The sequence below is a fragment of the Crotalus tigris genome, unplaced genomic scaffold (assembly GCF_016545835.1).
Source record: "Crotalus tigris isolate CLP2741 ecotype Arizona unplaced genomic scaffold, ASM1654583v1 scf7180000024343.1644824, whole genome shotgun sequence".
In the NCBI taxonomy this organism is placed as follows: Eukaryota; Metazoa; Chordata; class Lepidosauria; order Squamata; family Viperidae; genus Crotalus; species Crotalus tigris.
The window spans coordinates 153,117-174,563 of NW_024100513.1; the positions used below are offsets into that span (position 1 = coordinate 153,117).

A 21,447-nucleotide genomic window follows, 5' to 3' on the forward strand; every position below is an offset into this window, starting at 1 on the left:
CTTCTCCAGCAACTCTTGCGCTGGTTGGGTGGCGCCTCTGTCACTTACGCCCAGAAGCGGAGCCCACCTTCGAAAGGGGCGGGGCCGGCGCGGGGAAAAGAGGGGGAGGGAGGGACAGGTAACGCGCCCTGTCCTGCAGCCCGAGCCGCTCCGCGAGGGTGTCGCTCTGGGGGCCGAGAAGGCCAGCGCTGCTCCCCAGCTGGGCTCAGGTGTGTTTCTTAAGGATTGGACGCAAGGAGCGTCTCGCACTGCTCTCGTTCCCCGCCCAGCTTGCTAGCACGAAAGGGAAGAGCGTCCTTCGGAACACCCCAACTTTGCGGCCGCCTTCGCCTTATTTCTCCTGCCTGAAAAGCAGGTGGCCTCTGACCGCCGACCCCGCGACTCTTTAGGTTCGAGTTACAGACGACAGATCGTAGCCCTGGAAAGTTCCTTGCGGACTCAACTGCTGGCAATAAGGAGCGCGCCGGAAGGAGGGGTGCATTTGAACCCTTTGCCCTGTGGCTCGCTTGCGACGCCAGGCTCGATAAACTCGCCCGCTGCAATCCTGCTACTTGCCCAAATTCTTTACTACAAGAGGGGCGCCGAGCGGCGCAAAGTATTCTGGCTTTCGAGCTGAAGGCGCAGTTCTCCCGCGCAGCGCTTCTGTATCTCTTTTGCGCCCGCTCGTGGGGTCGCTTGGCAGACGGCCTTCCAACCCCTGTCACTGGGGGCTTCATGGGCGGCGCGGTTGGGTTCGGTTGCCGGGCCCAAACGGGCCAAGAATTCATTGGAAGGGAGGCCCGCGACAAAGTTTGGAGCCGAGTCCTGAAATTAAAAGGACGCGCTAGCGCGGCAGGTCTCGCTTTATAAAAACCAATCGCTACGTTCTTAGCCTGTAGCCGGCTGTGTGTAATATCATAGAGCTACAGCGCCCACTAGCGGAGGCGATGAAAACCGCTGCTTATTTTACCTTCGTTTTGGCGATCTTCGGAAAACTTCGCCTTGAAGTCAAACTGGAGTTTTGTTGTTTTTGTTGTTGAAATCATCGTCGTTGTTAACGGGACTTTTTAAGAGATTGAATCCGTTTAGGAATTAGGGGTGAAATGCTTGCTTTCGATCTGAACTGTCTAATCGGCAGGTAGCCAAAGTAAACGAGCGCAAATTAAAATCTGGCTAAAACTAGATATAGCCCATATGTTATGAATTATAAACGTTTTAATTGAAGGTTTGAGTAGTGGAAAGGTAGGAATTCGAAATTATCTAAAATGATGTGGATTTCAAGAAAGATAATCATAAAAATAATTTTGCGGCGATATTAGAAGAATATGTGATACCTCAAGTATACGATTAGACATTAAAGCTTTGTTCGAAAAATACCTATTTAAAAATAAATGCAATGACGTAAAAAAGAAATTATTTCGGACTGAGAAGCAGAAAACACTTTTAAATATTGGCTTAACCACAGGGAACAAAGCGGCTAGAAAATAAATGTCAAATCTACGCAGAATTTTATTCTCCTCCCATTATTAAAACTTAGCGTTTTTGCGCTTAAACAAAATGATACCAGGAAATCATCACAACCGGAGCGGATTAATAATTTCAGGAGAAAACTGGGTTTAAATTTCTGGGATTTTTACTCGTTTATTTAGAGGAGGAAATTCTTTTTAAAAAAAAAAAAAAAAAAAGCCGAGTGAAAGTCCCACTTGCAAAACCGAGTGACTCCGATTTCGCAGCTCCAGGTTTGGCACCGTCTCCCGCAGTCACCGAAATGGGGTGGCTGGAATCTGCTCTTTCCTGGGACACTCGCACAAAATTGACGTCCTCGAAGTGGACTGATTCGATGTCCCTGACCAACCCAAATAGTTTCTCGGGGGGAGGACGATCCTCTGTGCCCCCCTGGAGTTCAGTGCTGCAAAACCAAGCCCCAGATGCGAAGAGAAGCAGAAGAGCGGGAAGGTGTGGGGAAGGGAGACAAGCTTTGTACTTCGGTAAGTCCAAGTTACCTTTTCCAAAAAGAAGTGGCGCTCCGTCCGAGAGGCTCGGAGCCCCATCCGAGAAGAAAGTCGGGCAAGTCGCCCTTCTGAGACAGGCGCCTCTGGAGCCCTACAAGAACCTCGAGCGGCTTCAACTTGAGCGGCTTCGCCAGCTGGGAGAAGAGCACATCTGGAAATAACCACCTTGAGGATGGGGGGGGGCGGGGGGAGGAAACGAACAAAGTGAAGCCAACCACTTTAGCCCCAAGAAGAACTTCCCCAGAATATTTGGAAGAATTGGAAAAAAAAAATGCTTTTAAAGGATTTTCAACTTTTTCTGACGTTTATTCATTCAGGAAGACGGTGCCTGGAAATTCGGCGTTCCTCCCCTGTCCCGATCTATTGGATCCGATCTAATTTGCTGAGCTGGACAACCGATACCGAGGTGGCTCCAGGAGTCCTTTGGCCGTTGTGGAGCAGCGGTGCGACAAGGCCCAGGAACTCTGCTCAGGATTGGCAGGACGTGGGGGAGGGGAGGGCAGGTGTGTACTCAGCGATCCTAGATGGGGGTGGCGGTTCTTGGAAGAGTCGCTCCGCAGCTGCTTGGGCGTCTCGAGGTGGCTTCTCCCGAGGAACCGTGCAGAGGATCGGCTTTTGGCCCAACCCGCTCAGGGAGCCCAGGCCGAAGTCCTCGATAGTTGCAGCAAGGGACGGCCCGACGTTCCCAGGTAGGGCGCCCTAGAAGATACCTAGGAGAAGCATTTTAAAAACGGAGGGGTGGATGGGGCTGGTCTTCCCAAACTACGGACTCTCTTCTTTCACGATTTCGGAGCGCTTTCGCTAAATCTTCCTTTGAATAGATCTGGGTGCGGCTGCCGGGGCCTGGTTGCTGAATGGCGTGTGAGCGAAAGCTTGAGAAGGACGGAATCACTTCCTTGGCCACTTCACTTCTTTTTCGGACGTCCCCCCTCCCTTCCTCAGCGACAGCACAAATGAACTCTTAAGGTTTGCGCATTTCAAGGCGCCTCGATCAGAAACGCGGGAAACGGAAGATTAGAGTTACCGGATCTGGGCTGCCAAAAATCCGGTCGACCACTAGATGGCAGCAGAAACGTACAGGCATCTCTAACCTTTTCTTCCTGGGGTGGGGGAAAGGGTTGGGGGGGATCGTTCGGATTTGTACAGCCCCACTCTAGTAGCCCTAAGCAACTGATTTATTTTTTATTTTTTTTTAAGGTCCTGACCACAATCCCCCGAGCAGATTTTTGCAGGACCAAGTCTGGCTCATCACTAGGGCTTATTGCCAAAGAAATGGGCGACGGCGAGGATTGCCTAAAGCTCTGTCCTGGCGGTAGGAAGCGAGAGGGGCCTACCGCTGCGGCTGCCTAGACCGAGAACGGGTGATTGATTCTCCATCCGCTTCGGGATAAGGAGGCCTGGGCTACTGGCAACAATTGCTCTGATTTCTCTAGCCTAGAAGCGAGCGAAGGGATCGAGCCCGCCACGCGAGGCCTGCGTGGGGGGGGGGGGGCAGAGGAAGAGAACCGACAAAGGAGCAGCAGCGAAACGGAGAGGCGCGAAGCCTCCAACTTTGGACTTTAATTTCTAGGTTGGGGAAGCTTCGTGCGCTCTCTCTAAAGCTCGTCTACCTCGCCAAGGTTTTTACGGTACAACAAAAAAGGTCTGACGAGATCCAGCCGGATTGAGGAGTATAAAAAGAGGAAGACGGTTTGAACAAATTGACTTGTGAGCGGCAACCAGCTTTTTCTTTTGCAAAACTACTCCCTCTGGGAACAAAGGGCAATTAGCTTAGGGCAGGTCTCCCTTTTAAGGAGAGAGGAAGGTCTTGTCCTAAGGGAAAAGCACCGTTTTGGGGAGTGGGGGTGTTTCCCCCTCCCCATTTGGATATATTCAATCTTCTGGATCTTTGAAAGTCTCTTGTGGTTTAAATTGGAAATAAAATCTCTGCCTTGGTGACAATAAGACCATTTGTGTCTGGATAAGTAAACAGGCCTTGGGTTGCAGACTGGGATGATTTGGTTTGACTTCCAAGGGATTGTCCCCAGGATCTTGCTTCCAGGAATTCTTGCTGGCACTGGGCTCTTAACCAGAAAGTCTTGGCCAAACCTAAAATGGAATTACTCTAGGAATCAAGTTGCATTTGGACTGGCTCCAGAGATGCAAAGAATTCCATCTTTTCATCAGACAGTTTCAGTTTTGTCAGGATGAACTTAAAAGCATGGAGTTAAACCCCAACTAAAGAATTATTCCTCTTGACTTTAGTTCAAGCAAGGCACAAGAAAAAGCCTTCCAAATTGAACTTGAAGCTTTGTCACCATTTCCTCAGCTGCTGAGAATAGTCACATGCAAGGAAGGAAATAAAGCGAAGGTCAGTGGCAGAAACCTCACAAAAATAATCTTCTGGACAAAAGCCGCTTCTTTTTCTCTCTCTTTCCCATAAAGTGACTGTCCTGACAATGTCCTTCCAGGAAATTTAGTTGGTTGGGGCAAAAGCTTCACAGGCAGCAATACTTCAAATTGGAATGACTCAGGATGCCACACCAGAAACTGGTAACTGTAACCCTTTCCTCTTCTAGTTAGACAGCCTGTTCCATATGCTCAGCATTTTTAGAAAAAAAAAATCGGCAGTTGACACCATATTAAACAAAAAAGAGTCTAAATCGAGTAATAAAAATGTTACATTTTCCAAATTTGACATTTTGGGCCTAGCAGCAAAACCAAAATTAGAAATTTTTGTTACATGTATAAACAGGATGAGATGTGGGTAAATTCTGAACAGTTTGCTTTAGTGCAAAACTGAAGTTGTCCCCTTGTATATGGAAGAAAATATAAGAGATCTAGTGAATCTGCAATAAAAATGGGAATCAGAATGACTTAGTTTCAGAGATTCGGCAACCTAATTGAAAATTAAATCAACACCATCTTTCCTGGTAGCAGGAAAGCTTTAGAAACAAGCAGCATGCTTGTTATGTACACTTAGTGAAGAATATTAATCACAGAATGGAACTTCTCCTTGTCTATGAAGATATGGTTTTATTAGACAGCCAGTTACAAAACATAATTCTGAATGAATCACACCTGAGCACCAGTTATACCTCAAGTTCAGCCTGTTGGCCCCGTTTCTTCACTGCTGCTTTTGCAGTATAGCTGGAAACACCAGTTATACTTCGGCAGGCTTACCGAGGCTGTTCTTATGGAGTATCTTAAGGAACTATAGGAAGAATTGGGGACGTCTAAGCTTTTTGTTGCAGTTTGATCAAGATGTATTAATTTATTTTCCATATATTTTATTTGGGGCATTGCTAACAGGTGATTTCCGTTAAAATATTTGTGCTGAATTAAAGCTTTTATGCTGAGCAGCATACGAGTGCTTATTAGCAAAAGTGATTAAATTCCCAATCAGTTCAGGATCGTTTCCTACAATTAAGACCGACGTAGTTGTAGAAAATAAAAAAGTTGTAAAATAAAATGGATACTTGTTAAAAAAGGGAGCCAGAACTGGAAAACTTTCACAACAGCAGCATTTGTATGTGTGTATAATGTATGTGTTTATGTGTATACACAGAGAGAGCCGCTGTTGTGAAGTTTTGTTCATTACTATTACTATTTCCAGTTCTTGCTCCCTTTTTTAACAGGTATCCATTTTATTTTACAACTTAGCATTTATTTATAATATCCATATTCTGTATTGCCAACGCTACAAAGACCCCATGAATTAAAAAAAAACCTCATAAAAATTATAACCAACTCCACATTACAACTTAACTCCAGCATCTTTATTAAGTGATATTTCAACTCTTTAAAAGCCAATTAATAACATTTTTATTAGGGGGCTGTGAAAGAACCGTTCCAATGGTCCTTCTGAATACCATCAGGGAAGGCACCATTCAGATCTCCAAGGTAAGGTATAGCATGTACATCCTCCTCCAAAATATTGTGGTACTTTCCACATTTCCATCTGAGATGAATGCACCAGGTCAGTTCTATGCACAAAGTCCTTACTGGAAGTTAATCAGCATCCCTACAACTGGCGCTATATTTTCCTGGCAGCTTTCATCTACTAGCAACTTTCCATTTGCATCAACTTTAAGGCACTTATCAAAGGTGGCCCCAGATAGAATAAATAGTATGCAGTATTTTTCTTTTTGACAGCCTGTATGCTGGCATCAGCAACACCAAGCCTTCCGTCTCCTCAAGGTCAAGCACAACCCAGAGCATTCAAGATCTTACATCTGATAATAAACTGCACTCATTTTTAGTGATGGGATTTTTAGGGCAAATAAAACAGCGAAAGTCTTAGCAAAGCAAAACAGGCAAAAAACTTCCTCAGAGACATATGGACTTCTATATACTACTACAATTATAAGGCAAATATATATATATTAAAAAGTGCACTTCCCAAATGAAAAACTAGACTCTTATAAATAGGGAGACACCACTTTCAAAATTAATAAAAATACTTCAATCCACATCATGCTTTCCAGACTTTTGATTTAGGGTTGATGATTGATTCCTAATTGATTCTTTCTTTGAGATTGCCTTGACCTGTGAAAATTTGATCCAGGTTCCAGAATCCTCTGAATATGTACAAGATGCACACAGATGTAATCTACGCTTCAGAGAATGTGCTTTGGCAAAAGCAAACTTGGATCCAATTCATTTAATATAACAATTTATTTGATATAAGCTGTATGCTTATATCTGAGATCAAGATTTGAAAATGCCAAGTACACTTAGATAGCCATAATTTCAAACTGTCTCTTCCAAAGGAATGCTTCTAGTTACCGCATCAGAGCAATTAATTTTAAAAAATCTAATGAGATTTGAAATAATCTGAAACTCCCAGGCTTTATTACTTTATTTTAGTCTGATTAAATTAAGAACAGCACAAAGGTCACAGCAATATTAATTTATTAAAAACATTCTCAGAGATACCGACTGTTCGACTATATACTTCATGATCTATCATTCCGTACTTTGTGCAAGCAAAACAGGAGTCTGCTCAATGTGTGCCACATACTGGAAACTTGATACAATTGATGTTACATAAAAACAAAACTGAATGTTGATATTTTGATTTAAATACTGGAATAAGAACATTAAGGATGCTGTAATTTTAGAAGAAATAGTACATGACAAAGTTCAACCTACATGTGAAAAAGAATTCAGGGAACTGCCGAAAACAAGCAGCTTGCAAGTGTTGCATCTAGAAAGACTAGCAATTACTTGCAAACTTAATCTTCATTTAATCTTACAACATTGGCAAAAAAAGTTACAAAATTACTGTAATGAACAGTTGTGCCCAAAAGTACTTGTGAATATTTTCAGGAGTACAGTGCCGAATTAATGGATTACAGGATCGTAAAAGTGGAGTACGCTTAATAGATTGTTTTAAACCAGGGGTGTCAAACTGCCGGCCCGTAGGCCAGTTGCATCATGCGGAGGCCACGCCCACCCCAACTCCAACAATGCAAAAAAAGTCGTGATCTGTCGCGGCACGTGACATGACACAGCAAGTTTGATGCCCGTTTTTTAAACTATGTGGCCAGTTTTACTTGCCATCATGTTCAGGCTGGGGATCCGAAACCTATCAAACTAATTATAAGACCAAAGCTGTCCTCAAACAGAACTCCATAATGCTCCATGGCAATTCGTTTTGAAACTGAGCCGAGTATGAAGTCCACAATTTTATTATGTAAGGAAATAAGATCTATCAAGATCCTTGCCAAAAAGACAGCAAATCCACAGTTGAAACAAGTGCCCCATCAGTGTAAAAACCATCATTAAGCCAGCAAGAGCCACTTAACAGGACAATAATTTCAACCTGTAGTGCAATCTTGGCTCTGAAAGTATGAAAAATGTTGGTGAACTTAATTCCAATGTGTGCCTGATTTGGGGAAAATAAGTTTTATTAGCATAAAATATACATGCACTAAAAAATTTACTTAAAACACATGAATTTAAGATTTCATTTTATTCAGCAAATTGGTTTATTTACACAATTGGGAATGCTGGTTGAGTTTTATCAGTGGAATAAAAACAATTCTAGTAGAGACAATACTGAACTCCCTTTACACATCTCCAGCAACACTGACCAACTTTTTCCTTACCTGTATCAGGAACATCAAGCACAATAGTGGAGTAGTATCAAAAGACACTGGTATAATAAACCACTGAGGATCCAGTACACTGTGAGAATTTACCAATATATTTGCCAAACTTTTTTTAAAGTCAGCAAAATAAAACCAGCTTTAATAGTTAGCATCAGAGTATATCTCTGAGATCAGCGGGTAGTAAAAACCTTATCAGACCATACATAATTTATAAAGTGACCTGATCTGCATCAAACCACTTTATCACAGAATCAAAACAGATAAGAATAAATTTATTCTTTAAGACAATGATCTGATAAGGATTTAACTTAACATACGTTAAAATAAGAGATGCAGAGCACAGCCCCTATTAGAACAAGCTAACTTTTCAGATGTCCAAAAAGAAAAAAAAATCACCAAAGAAAATAAAAAAAAAACCACTTCAACATGAAGCTACTATACAAAGATTTTTTTCCCAATTTTCATTAAGAGTTCGGAGCTGAAATTTAATCCTGAGTCTTTAGTGAGAATGACAGTTTTGGTCTAGTTTTTCCCTTGCCTAGGATCATTTTTTGTTCTTCCTTTTGTTGACGTTGTCTTTCTTGTTCTAGTTTCATCCTCTCTTCGTGAATTTTTCTTTGTTCTTCAACAATTTTCAATTGTTCTTCAGCCTGTAAGCAGAAAACAACAGAGTTTAGATTACATTTTATATACCTTACATAACATTACATATATGGTACTAGCATATCTTTGTTGAGAAGAGCTGACTGCTATTCCATTCTTTAGCATTAGGGGAAAGGGTGTAAATCCATGCAACACCCATAAACTGTTTTGGATTACTCAACGAAAATAAGCCATTTTCATATTGTTTTCTATCACAATTTCATTAAAAAAATACTTGAAGTGATGATTTACAGGACACAGAATAAAAACAATCAAAATAAAGAGGCTGAGAGAAGCAAGCAAGATTAAATAATGTTTCAATAGAAAGTTAGGAAAACTATTTAGAATTATAAGATCAAAAGTAGCTGAGAAATGATGAAGCTTAAAACCACCAGGAACAGATTGCTATCTAAAATGATGTAGGACCACAATGATGTTAAAAGATCAGTTTTAACCAATCCATCTAGAATTAATTTGTACATTGGAGAATCTCTCCTAAATCCCTAATTTATGAATTCAACCCACAGGGTCAAGTATAATCTGATCTGAGATACAGTTGCTAATGCAAATTAAAAACTAGGACTTAATAATTCTAGCATGAAAGTTAAGAATTACTTTATTCAATATTTGTCTTTCAGGTTTTACAGCTTCTATAAAAAATAGCCTAGGGTTTCCAGGAAGAAGCCATAGGGAAGGAGAAAAGTGAATCCAAACATTGCAGTCATGTTTTTGTAACAATGGGAGAAAATATCCATAAATACAGAGGCAAAATCTTTTGCGTTTCAAACACTGCACACGAGATTCTGATTTTAAGAAACACTGGGTGAGACTAGAACAAAATTTGAATTAATTTTCATTTAATGATATTAAATTAAAAAACCATACAAGCAAATCCCATATTTAATAATGTTCTCTTATTATATTAACAATTTGATAACATTTATAGATTTAAGGTGTCAATACAAAAGCCCGGGGCTTGGCAATATCTCCGGTTGACCACTTTTACTTCTGTATAGGTGGTCCTTGACTTATGATTGTAATGAAGCTCAGAATTTCCATCGCGTGGCATGACAGTCATTAAGTCGAGGCACACATGACCGACCCAATTTTACCACATTGTTTTAGCTGTCATTAAGTGAACCCATTGTCCCCAGTGAGCAATTTTTGCTGGAAATGTCAGTTTCTAGCAAAAAAAAAAAAAAAAAAAAAATCCTAAATCACAGTCATATGACTCATAAATGTGGACCAGTTGCCCAACATTCAAAATACAACCATGTAACCAGGGGAAAGCCAAGACATCAGAAGTGCAAATCTAGGTTGTAAGATATTCTGGGAAAGGGTGCATTGTAACTAGTGATAAATTTAGACTACCAGTACAGTGGTTGGCTTCACCAATATTTCTAGACCAGATTTCAGGTAGTGAGAAGAAAGAGATTATGACTACCTCCTAACAAAGAGATAAACATTTTTCAGTCAAATGATGGGCCTAAGAATAGGTGACGTTATGCAAATCTTAACCTGTAATTTATGTTCAGTAATCCTACTTGATACCCCCCCAGGATTTACTGCTTTTTCTCTCAATTATAGTAAAATTTACTTACCAATTTAGCTTGTGCTTCTGCAATTTTTCTGTTATTCTCTTCTAGTATTCGTTCAAGTTCCTCACGCTTTGCACGCTCTTCCTCCTAAACGGGAGGATAGGGTAAGATGTTAGAAAAGTAAAATACTCACTTAGCCATCTGCACTAGTCTTCCTAGAAATTCCTTCTGTACACTGACTTAACAGGGACAGCTTTATAGCCACCCTCTTGTCTTTCAAACAGCAAACTGTGCAACCACTAATTGGTCTCTAGCTCTAAATTTATATCATCCCTCCCAATCCAAACAGCAACCAACTAAACCCTCCATAATCAGAGAATCCTAGCCAATTATTACTAGCATTTTAATATCACACAAATCAACAAGGACAACTACAAAACTGGATAGCATTTACCAAATTAAAAGAGTAATATATAAAATATAAATAAAGTGAATAGTTTGTCTCACCAATTATGTATACCTACGCATTCTTTACCTATACTCCTTTAATCAGCATTAAAAGTTGAATATTTACTGTCTTGTCCAGTGTCCTGCAGAGTGTGCTCCTCGGCTGCCATACGCGCCAGCTTCCTCTTTAAAATGATTTGTACTGTTAGCTTGGCAATGCCTGCATCAGCAGCTCAACCATTTATAAAGAAACAACATACAAGGAAGGCTGAGCTGAAGAATGCAGATGTTTACGGTAAGAAGGAACAAAAAATATGTAAAACATTCCTAAGCAAACAATTAATAAGAAAAAATACATTTACTGTTAGCAAAAAGTACAAATGGTTATCCATATTCTGTAGAACTATGGGTTTCCTTTGTGGGCAAATGGACTGAACATCCTATAGTGTGACAAGTTTAAAGACAGTATTAAACTGTCCTTCTACCATTTAAACTGGTATTCAGGAGTTCATTGAAAGTATGATATAGAAATCAAATCTAGGTTTCTTTTTATAAAAGTTTAAAGAAACTTTGTTATGCAACTCATAAGCAAAAAGATTGCAAGAGTAATTTCAATAACATAATAAATATTCAGGTTATTTTATATTTGGCAGTTTTTGTAAACAGCCTGAGGTCTGCACAAAAATATAGTTTAATAAGAACAAAGCAAGTATTTGAAGAAATATTTCTTGCTATGTGTAGTAACCAGCTACAGGTTTGCACCCTTCACTCCAGGAATTCAAGATTATGCTCCACAGTAAAAGTCCTAATGTGATCACTCAATGATTACTATTTAATCTGCTCTTAGAATGGTGAGGGACCATGATTTCAGCCAAAATCCATTATAGATTTTCAAAAAGATTTGTAATCTTTTTATAATTCAGCATTTATGTAAAGCCAAACTCTTGATTTTTAGAATTAAAATGAATTTCCATTACATGCATTTTTAAAATTTTTTAAACATATTGTGTTATATTAAAAAGTATCTTATTAAACTCTTTCCTACTATCAACTAAATTGATTAAAAGCAACTAATCAAATCATAATGCAGGAAAATATGGAGAGTGTGGTCTAACTCAGCACTACTTTTTAGAAAGTTTAAAAAGAACTTTAAAATTTGGGGATCCTGGAGTGATTAGTGCTGACAAGCATTAAAACCTCCAGTAGCAAATTACTGTCTCACAGAAAGACATTTTCAGCTTCTGCTCCAGCTGCTGACAGAAGAAGTCACATGTTTAGCTCAACTTCAGACAAGGACAACCTGCTCTTTTACAACTCTCTAGTCTAGAGAAAAAGAAGTTGTTGTTAGTAGCACTGGTAAAAAAATGGATCTCACGAATTTGGCATAGGCCTTTTGTGAAAGTGAATGGGACCACAGTTCCAGAGTTACTCCACTGTGTAGTCAAGAGGAATGCATGATTGCCTTAGAGGAAAAACAAGAAAAACTCTTTCTTTAAGATAAGGCATTGCAGCTCAATGATGGACCCTGCTGTTTTGTTTTTTTTTTTCCTTTCTTGCTGACTGAAGGCATAAAGCCTCTTACAGTCTAAATAAAACAAAACAAATGAAGGATACATAGTCACAGATTGTTCAACCCATTCCCCCAGTTAAGAAAGAACTGTGGATATATCCTGCAGCCATGGCAAAAGTTTCAAACAAGTCTCAAATAAGTAGGCCGGTTCCATTAAAATTCAAGTATCCTTTCACAGGTTTTGGAAGAATGTTTGAGGTATCAGTTAGCTCCTCTGAATAAGTTAGAAATTAGGTTTCGCAGCAATGCAAGTTTACACAAGAAAGGAATTAGATTTGCTGTATTCCATCTCCTTCTCAACATAACAGGAGGCACAACCCAACACTGAAAGTTTTGCCATGGACTGTCTCTACTTTCCAAACGACCGAGCGTTACCTCTCTGGCCTTTTGTGCAGCAAGTTCAGCTTGTCTCTGTCGCTCGAGTTCTTCGAGCAACTGTTTTTCCATGATGCGCTTAGCCTCCTCCACCCTGCGGAGAACTTCCCGCTCAATTTCATCTTTCCGCTTCTCCAGTTCTTCCTCCACCCGCTTTGCTACAAGCTCCTCCACTCTTCTGGCGGTCTCTTCTTCAATAAGTTTCTCTTCTATTTCTTGTTGCCGACTACAGGGACAGAAATATACAGCTTCAAATGTCAAGAAAATTAAATTCTACATCACACTTCAGGAATAGCCCGTTGCATACATCATGCTTACACACTGTAATACGCAAGTGTTGAGTGTTTATATAAGAAAAAAAGTAGGGAATAATTTTAGGAACGAAAATATTTATAGGAGAAATATGAGATTCAAAGCATTGCTTTCCAAATGCAATTGCATAAATCTTTAGATGGACCAAGCACCTTACAATTTATAAACATATTTATTGTTAAAATTTATCAAAGCCAAAAGACAATGACGGATATTTTATAATACCAAAAATATGCACTGTTTTCAGAGACCTAATGCAAGAATAATGGAATGGAAGAATAGGTTTCACAGAGATAAATTATATCTCCTAGATTATAATATAGAACTCAAGTTTTAAAATCTAGCACTTCATGACAATTCATCAGAGAACTCATTCAAGCAGTGAAATGTTATCAAAGCATTATTATCAAACAATAAGGTAGTCATCAATTATTCAGCTGAACAAAATGCATATATAATGCAAAAATTAATTAAAATGTTTTTTTTTAATCTTGAATAAAACAATCAACCCATCATGAGCAGACCGGCAATTTATGTCTTTTTTAACATTGTTCTATATTAGAATAAATTCTTTTGAACACATAGTAGATGCTATAGATAGGAATATTTTACTGATGTAATTTATATTCCTAATTTTTACTATGTTATAAAAGCAAAATTTAGACTGGAGCATAAATTCCTCAGATTTTAATGAAGCATATTAAATATCTAGTTAGGGCTCCTTGGTGCTCTTTGATCCCATTCCCTACTAGCACTGATGTTACCTAGTTTGGGAAATGAAACATCTGCAAGAAAACAAAGTCAGAAAGCACCAAGGACTCTCATTTCAACCCTGACTACAAATATTCTCCTCTATTGATTACTCAGTTAAATGATACTTTGTAAAAATAGAATTGCATTCATTTTGATACCTCAAAGTATACTGTGCTCAATAAAAAGCAAAGCAGGCACTCTAGTAATGTTGTTGCCCATCTACCTTTTAAGCGTCAGTTGCTTTCCTTCACCTTTTTGATATTTAACCTTGTTTTAACCAACTGACTCTGTAATCTCAAATCTTCAGACACTGATTTTGACAGTATCAAAATGCTAATTAACTTTTGTTACCAGTGATGTCTAGTTAAATAGATACTCAAAATTTTAATGACTTAGTATCAACAGGCCATCTCAAGCCTGTGATATTCCACATTTCAGTTTGAATCAGGGTGCAAACTTCTCATTGTTATGATAGAAACTGACATTTTAATGCAAGCGTTGCACTTCCCACTGCAATCACAAGACTGGTGTAGGCCTTCTGTCAAAATGAATCTGACAAACCAATATTATAAATATAATCTAAAGCAACATAACTGTTTACACAGAGAAAACTCTTGCCTTTCTACACTAAGTTAAAAAAACAGGTGCATTCCACCAAATGTGGAAATAGGTTGCATCTAAGTTTCCACATCTCCAACATTTAGGCTGTAAATTCGGATACATGCGGGACAACTTTTGGGGATCCAAATGCCATCTATAAAACATTTTATAAAAATTTTCTCTCAAATTTTGCACTTGAGTATTAAAGATATTAAAGTTTTTTGGATTAAGATTTGGTGGAATATTCAAAAGATTTTTAAGAAAAAGATTAAGTTTACTCTACAATTATTTTTGTTGGGTATTACTGTAGATTTTGATGTTAAAGAAACTAATTTGATGTTGAACCTTAAAACAGCTGCAAGATTATTGGTGGGGCAATATTGGAAGAAAAATTTGTTGCCTACTTTGGAAGAATGGATACTTAAAGTGTCTAATTTAGCAGATATGGCGAAGATTTCCGCCTACTTGAAGGACCGTTCACAAGAAAGATATATTATGGTTTGGAGAAGATGGATTGATTATATTCAGAAGAAATATGAAGTTGAAAAGTATTATCTTGCTTTTGAGTAGATTTTAGATAATTAGTAATAGTTTTAATTATATTATTATTTTTGACTTAATTTGTTAATATTTGCATTGAGAAGGAGTTAAAGTGTCTTATAGTTTTGATTGATAGTATAGTTGGTTTATGTTAGTTGGATTACATTTGTTTATTATTTTGTTTTACCCTGTAATCAGCTCTGTGAAGTGGGGGAGGGATGGGAGGGTTTATATTGTAATAAATTTATAAAACTTTTAATAAAAAAAACAGGTGCATTCATAACAACAGCTCAGACTACACTTATTTATTTATTTAGCAATAAGAGAACACTGGAATGTATTCATGGAAGCTGCTCAGCAAGGTTTATTATGCATTAGAAAATGCTATTGTACAAAAATTATCAGTGCACTTCCCTAAGTATCAAAATTGATTATGAAAAACAAAGAGTGAGCCAGGGAAAATTTATGTTAATATTCAAGACTATGGCAGTATACAAATAAAATAAATAAAATAAAATAAATGAAATGAAAATGAAAGCTGTGGATTAGAAATTGAAACTTCCTTTTTATAATGCTAATCTTAATAATAGCAGATTGAAAACATAAATTGAAAGATCGTGCTAACTCTTGTTGAATATAGCTAGCCTACTTCCGGCCCCTCCCCCCAGTTATCTTTACTAATACATTTAACATGGTGACCAAATAAATTTACTCTACTACTTAAGTATCAGAATCATATTTTTTTTAAAAAAGGAACTGCAAAGCTTGCAGTTAGAAAACTGATTATTGCTCTCAGAAAAAGGGAGGAGACAGGTCAAAATAGCTAAGAATTGTCCTGAGAATATTGTAATATTAATGATTAAATGATTCCATGATGAAATGATCTTGTACCAAGAAGTAATAAAAAAGCAACAATTTTATTTAGTCACTCAGTTTCTGATGAGTATACAAATAAGATCCAAGGTTTTTTCCAGGCAGTAATATGGAAGTATGGTTTGACATTCTCTCCTACTAAGACATTTTTCCAATCCACAGCTTTGTTGATCTCCTTGTGGTCGCCCATCCAAACAATAACCAGGTCTAACGCGATCCTTTCATTCCTTCCCACTTACCTTTTCTGGCAGTTGCAACTATGCCTGCAAATTTGCCACCCAGCACCCCAGGCTAATCCAGCAGTTTAACAGCGGATGTGCATGTTGATTTCTGCATCGTTCAGCTGCCTCCAGCAAACCTTTCAGAAATTGCCGCCCGTTCATCCCAAAGCCGCCAGGAGAGAAGGAGCCACCCGCCTCCGCCCAGACGGCCCCGCTTACATTTTCCGCTGCCGCTCGAACTCGGCCTTTTTTTCCTCCTCCTCCCGCTTCTGCTTCTCATCCAGGCTGCTTCGCTTGCTGACTGTCCGGCCGAAGATGTCGATGCGGTCGGGCGGGGAGGAGGCGCGGTCCCGCTCGCGATCTCGCTCGCGGCGGGAGGGCGCAGTGTTGGAGCGGGACCTGGAGCGGGACTCCCGCCGGCGACTCCGTTTGCCCTCTCGCGACTTGGAGCGCTTGCGGGCCCGCTCTTTCTCCCGCGAACGGGACCGAGATCGGCTCCGGTTCTTCTTGTTGTGCTTGGAGCTCTTGACGCGCTTGGAGTGGGACGAACTCCGCGAGCGGGAGCGGCCCATCCCGAGCGCCTCAGCAAACGCCGGTGTGGCGGTCCTCAGCGCGGCCCCAAAGGGATCTCCAGGATCCCACGCGGGGCCGCCGGATGCACCACGTCCACCTCGCAGGCCCCTTCGCACAGCAGGCCCAAGGCCCGGCGGCCACAGCAAGACAAGATGGCGGCGGCGGCCCGACTCTAAGACGGGGGAATTCTCCTCCTTCCTCCGCCCCAGGATCCACTGCGATCTCCCACAATGCACCTCACCGGCGCTTCTAAGAAAGGGAAAGAGCCGCAGTCCTCTACGGAAATGTCCGAAGAGGAGAAGATACGAGGTTTTCCGGGAATCGCCGAATATGCGCGGGAATGCTAAACGGAGGGGGGAGGGGAAGGGTGGCCACGACGAAGACACTCGAGTGATTTCGCGGTTCACGATGTGTTACGGAAAAGCCCGACTCCGTTCAAGTTCCGGCGAGGGCGGTTTATGAGCACTGCCAAATGGGGACAGAACCTATGAGCGGAACTTCGAAGCAGGCATCCTAGTTCGTTTCAATATAATAACAATTACAACAATAATATAGGAGAAAGGCAAAATGCATGGCTGCATTTGCCCCATAACCAAAGTATGCATTCAGGTATAGATATAGTCCTCGACTTACAACAGTTCATTTAGAGACGGAAGTTACAATGGCACTGAAAAAAGTGACTTATGACCAGTTTTCACACTTGTGACAGTTGCAGCCTGATCCTGACAGTCATGTAATTAATATTTGGATGCTTGACAACTGGTTCATATTTATGACAGTGGCAGTGCCTGGGGGACATGTAATCATCCAAAGTCATTGGGGAAGCCAAATTCATTAACAACCATGCTACTAATTTAACAGTGCAGTGTTTCACTTAACAATTGTGGCAACAAAGGTCTTAAAATAGGACAAAACTCACTTAACAAATTTCTCTCTTAGCAGCATAAATTTTGGGCTCAATTATCATAAGTCGAGGATTACCTGTATTCATTATTTTGAATGGAGTCATTTTATTTTCACTTGACACGACAGGGTCTCTGGGCAACGTAACAATGAAAAAAAAGTAGACCAGGAGACAGAACCAAAAACCAAAGGGTTTTCTACTGTCATTCTAACCCAAAGCCTGGAAGAACAGCCTAACATGCAATGTTTTTTATATGGATAGGATGTGTTGTTTCCATTTCCAACGTGGTTAGGTTAGCTCAGACATGTCAAACTCGCGACATCACGTGATGTCATGCAATGTATCGGGACGGTTTTGCCATTGGTGGCAATGGGGTGGGCACGGCTTCCGGATGATGTGTCCGGCATATAGGCCGGCAGTTTGACACCCCTGAGTTAGCTGTTTGGGTGCTCAACAAAAACGAAGACATATTGTAGGTATTGATTGATGTGCTAAAGCAGATACCTAGACCTGTGGATATCTAATTATGTCAATTTTCTATAAAAAAGACAGCATATAAACCTAAATTTTGCAATATCTATAGTTAATGGTTGTAAATCACTAAGTTTATGAAATGTCATAGGCTAAATATGAAGCTCTCAATGGGATGGCCATTTTCTATATATACCACCAGAAACTGCCTCACTGAGTTAATTTTAGTTTGAAATGAAAGGAATCTATTGTTACACAAAATGCCAACTTTTTTCAGTTTGTTTAATAATAATGTCTTGGACTCCATGTAAAGTATGCTTCAAAAGTTGTTTCAAAAATAGCAATGGACACTATTGGAGAAAAATTGTTAGATGAATCTATCCTATTTATGATTTATAAAATTTCCTTCCCTTGTCAAGATAAAATTTGTTTGGACTACTCAACCATAGAGTTGCCAGATATCTAAAGAAGCAAAGGAGGACACTGACAATTGGAAAGAAGGACAAATGGGAGAAAAAGAGGACATACTAATTGATTAACATTCTTGGCATCTGCAACAAAACTTATCAGGAAAAACTGCAAAAAACATTTTTAATTACATGTACATGTAATTACTTTTTCCAGCATGAGAAAGACTGTTTTTTTAATGGCAGGAATGTGCTAGAGCCAGTTAGGAAGCAAAAATTTTCAGTATGTAACTGATTACAACTATTACAATTTCAGGCAGCAGTGCAAGAAACCTTAGGGTAACTAATTAAAGTTACAGTGAAATTTGTAAAGTTGTGGTTAGCACTTATTAGAGAAGTAGTATGCCAGAGTTTCTCAGGAAGAGATAGCTGGTAAATACTAAAAAAAAAAAAAAAAAAGAAAAGAAATAGATATTTGATTTTAAGGCTCTGCCTGCCAGATACCAGGCTTGAGGACAAAAAGGAGAACATGTCCTCTTTGTGTGGTATATCTGGTCACTCTAGTCAAGACACTAGATCTGGAGTCCCCAATTCCCAGTCCATGGTCTGGCACCAGTCTGCAGCATGCCAGAAACCGGGCCATGCAAACAAATGAAGCACCATCTGTGGGATGCAGGCAGCACGTGAAACCAACTCCTCCTCCGGTCCATGGAAAAACCTCTCTCCATGGAACCGGTCCTTAGTGCCCAAAAGGTTGGGGGCCACTGCACTAAAAGATTTCAGTTTCCAGTTTATGATACCTTTGCAAAACCAGCTTGTATACACATGCCATATTCAGCAATATTTTGTGGGCAAGATTGCAATACACAACAAAGCACATTTGTAATCCATCAAGAAAGTATGTGATTCTGAATGTGATTGGTTACAAATTAATTATAAAAACAAAATGTAAAATGGGCCTGATTTGCTAAGCTGTACCTGCTAAATGTCAAACTGCAGCTTCAACTACCATAGCTCTAGCTGCCCTGACTAATTTCCTCTTGAAGTTTAACAACAAATACAATATAAATACTTTTTTTAATGCTTGCTAAATGTTTAAACTCTTATTGTGCTCAGGAGTTCCATACTAAAACATATACTAATATTAAAATAGTTTGAATTCTTCAACTACACTGAGTATTGACCAGTGATTTCCCCTCTTTTAGAAAATGTGTTCAACTACCAACTGAAAAGGTAAGGAATTTTAAAGATGATCTTGGCAGGTAGAGAAGGGCAGGAGAATCAGAATGTGCCTCCTCCTAAACCAGTGGTTCTCAACCTTCCTAATGCCGCGACCCTTTAATACAGTTCCTCATGTTGTGGTGACCCCCAACCATAAAATTATTTTTGTTGCTACTTCATAACTGCAATTTTGCTACTGTTATGAATCGTAATGGAAATATCTGATGTGCAGGATGTATTTTCATTGTTACGAATTGACCATAATTAAAGCATAGTGATTATGCTTTCCTCTCTCTTTCTCTCCTCTCCCTCTCTTTCCTCTCCCTCTCTATCTTTCCTCTCTTTCTCTTCCTCTCTCTTTCTCTTTCCTCTCCCTCTTTCTCTCTTCCTTTCTCTTTCCTCTCTTTTTCTTTCCTCTCTCTTTGTATCTTTCTTTCTCTTCCTCTTCCTCTCTTTCTTTTTCCTCTCCCTCTCTTTCTCTCTTCCCTTTCTCTTTCCTCTCTTTCTCTCTTCCCTTTCTCTTTCCTCTTTCTCTCCTTCCTCTCTTTCTCCCTGTCCCTCTTTCTCTTTCCTCTTTTTCTCTTTCTTTCCTCTCCCTCTCTTCCCTCTCTTTCTCTCTTTCCTCTCTTTCTCTCTTTCTATCTTTCCTCTCTCTCTTTCTCTTCCTCTTTCTCTCTTTCTCTTTCCTCTCCTTTCTCTCTTCCCTTTCTCTTTTCTCTCTTTCTCTTTCTATCTTTCCTCTCCCTCTCTCCCTTTCTCTTTCCTCTCTCTTTCTCTTTCCTCTTTCCTCTCTCCCTCTCTTCTCTTCCTCTCTTTCTTCTCCCTCTCTTTCCTCTCCCTTTCTTTCTTTCCTCTCTCCCTCTCTCTTTCCTTCTCTCTTTCCTCTCTCTCTCCTCTCCTCTCCTCTCCTCTCCCCTCCCCTCAATATCTCAGGTTTTCCCTTTCAGTGACTCTGGGCAGATTACAGTTCAAAGATGTATTACAATTAAAAATACTAAAAACTTTTTAAAAGAGTAATGACAGCAAAACCAATAAAAACAACAGAAGCATCCAAATTAAGTGACCACACTGGAATAACACCCATAATAATTGGGCCATGAGGTGCAACTTCCCCCCAGGAGGCAGAAAGAATTCAGGCAAGCGGCATTTCAGAGCCGTGCAAGTCAACCCGGGGTTCGGTCGGGCTCTCCCGGGTGCAATTAGGAGTCCCGGGTCCCTGACTCACAGAGGAAGCCGGCCGGGAGCCCACAATTAGCGGGCCTGCCAGGAGGCGGCTGACGGCATCCCCACGGCGGTCAGGCGGCCCCCGAGCCGGATGAGATTCCTGGCCAGTTGGCCACGGGGCGGGAACAGCTCCCTCACCGGGAGCTGCTCAGCCTTCCCAGCCGGCCAGCTGGCTGGGCCTTTCCAGGACCAAATCCTGCCGAGCTCTGCCTGCCGCAGGAGGGCGAGCCGGGCCAGGCTGGGTAGCGGGAAAGGAGGCGCGCTGCGATTTGCACAACCCCAGTCCCAGTCCAGAGGAGTGCCACCGCTCCAGTGGATGGGGGACTGGGAGGCGGAAGCCCCTTTCCATGCCCAGAAAGCAGCATTTCCTCTCCTGCTCCAGGTGTGGGAAAATGGGTGGAGGTCCCGGGAAGGCCAAGCATGGGGGTGGGCAGGAGGCAGCAGAAGGCGCTGAAAGGCACCCAGGGCACCATGGACTGGACCGGGATGCTGCCGCCCCCACCGGGACCGAAGCGATACCGCCACCCCAGCCGGGACTGCCACCCAGCCTGGGGAGACATGTGGCCGGCTCAGCAGACTGGGAACAGCCCAGGAACCAATACCCCTGCTGGCCCCGCCAGCCGCCAGCCCCGCTGGGACTGAAGCAATACCGCCCCAGCCGGGACTGCCGCCCAGCCCGGGGAGACATGT

General features: G+C 40.9%; 2 protein-coding genes across 6 annotated transcripts; one reads left to right on the forward strand and one right to left on the reverse strand.

Annotated features, from left to right (window-relative positions):
* Positions 1-84: 84 nt before the first annotated feature.
* On the forward strand, positions 85-3,935 carry LOC120300543. Of its 4 annotated transcripts, XR_005554685.1 has the most exons (4): positions 85-1,967; positions 2,309-2,680; positions 2,813-2,957; positions 3,189-3,935. XR_005554685.1 is itself a non-coding variant. In XM_039326723.1 (3 exons), exons 1-3 carry the CDS (start codon positions 1,748-1,750, stop codon positions 3,305-3,307), a joined length of 711 nt encoding a protein of 236 aa, XP_039182657.1. In that variant the 5' UTR covers positions 85-1,747; the 3' UTR covers positions 3,308-3,935. The 4 variants fall into 4 exon arrangements, 1 of the variants encoding a protein (XP_039182657.1); XR_005554684.1 differs by having other exon boundaries at positions 2,309-3,065; XR_005554683.1 differs by having other exon boundaries at positions 2,309-2,957.
* A 2,934-nt stretch (positions 3,936-6,869) lies between these two features.
* ARGLU1 (arginine and glutamate rich 1) lies at positions 6,870-16,753 on the reverse strand. Of its 2 annotated transcripts, XM_039326721.1 has the most exons (4): positions 16,177-16,747; positions 12,659-12,884; positions 10,330-10,413; positions 6,870-8,736 (listed from the first exon to the last, which is right to left on the reverse strand). In XM_039326721.1, the coding sequence occupies exons 1-4, from the start codon at positions 16,527-16,529 to the stop codon at positions 8,572-8,574; spliced, it is 828 nt and encodes a 275-aa protein (XP_039182655.1). In that variant the 5' UTR covers positions 16,530-16,747; the 3' UTR covers positions 6,870-8,571. The 2 variants fall into 2 exon arrangements, with proteins under 2 accessions (XP_039182655.1, XP_039182656.1); XM_039326722.1 differs by lacking the exon at positions 6,870-8,736 and having other exon boundaries at positions 10,372-10,898; positions 16,177-16,753.
* Between the last annotated feature and the right edge of the window lie 4,694 nt (positions 16,754-21,447).

Coding starts and splice junctions, on each gene's coding strand:
- LOC120300543 (XM_039326723.1), top strand. CDS start 1,748: ATGGGGTGGCTGGAATCTGCTCTTTCCTGGGACACTCGCACAAAATTG. Junction 1,968..2,308: donor GAGACAAGCTTTGTACTTCG/GTAAGTCCAAGT, acceptor TTATTCATTCAG/GAAGACGGTGCCTGGAAATT. Junction 2,681..3,188: donor GGACGGCCCGACGTTCCCAG/GTAGGGCGCCCT, acceptor TTTTTTTTTAAG/GTCCTGACCACAATCCCCCG.
- ARGLU1 (XM_039326721.1), bottom strand. CDS start 16,529: ATGGGCCGCTCCCGCTCGCGGAGTTCGTCCCACTCCAAGCGCGTCAAG. Junction 12,885..16,176: donor TTCGAGCGGCAGCGGAAAAT/GTAAGCGGGGCC, acceptor CTGTCCCTGTAG/TCGGCAACAAGAAATAGAAG. Junction 10,414..12,658: donor CTGCACAAAAGGCCAGAGAG/GTAACGCTCGGT, acceptor CCTCCCGTTTAG/GAGGAAGAGCGTGCAAAGCG.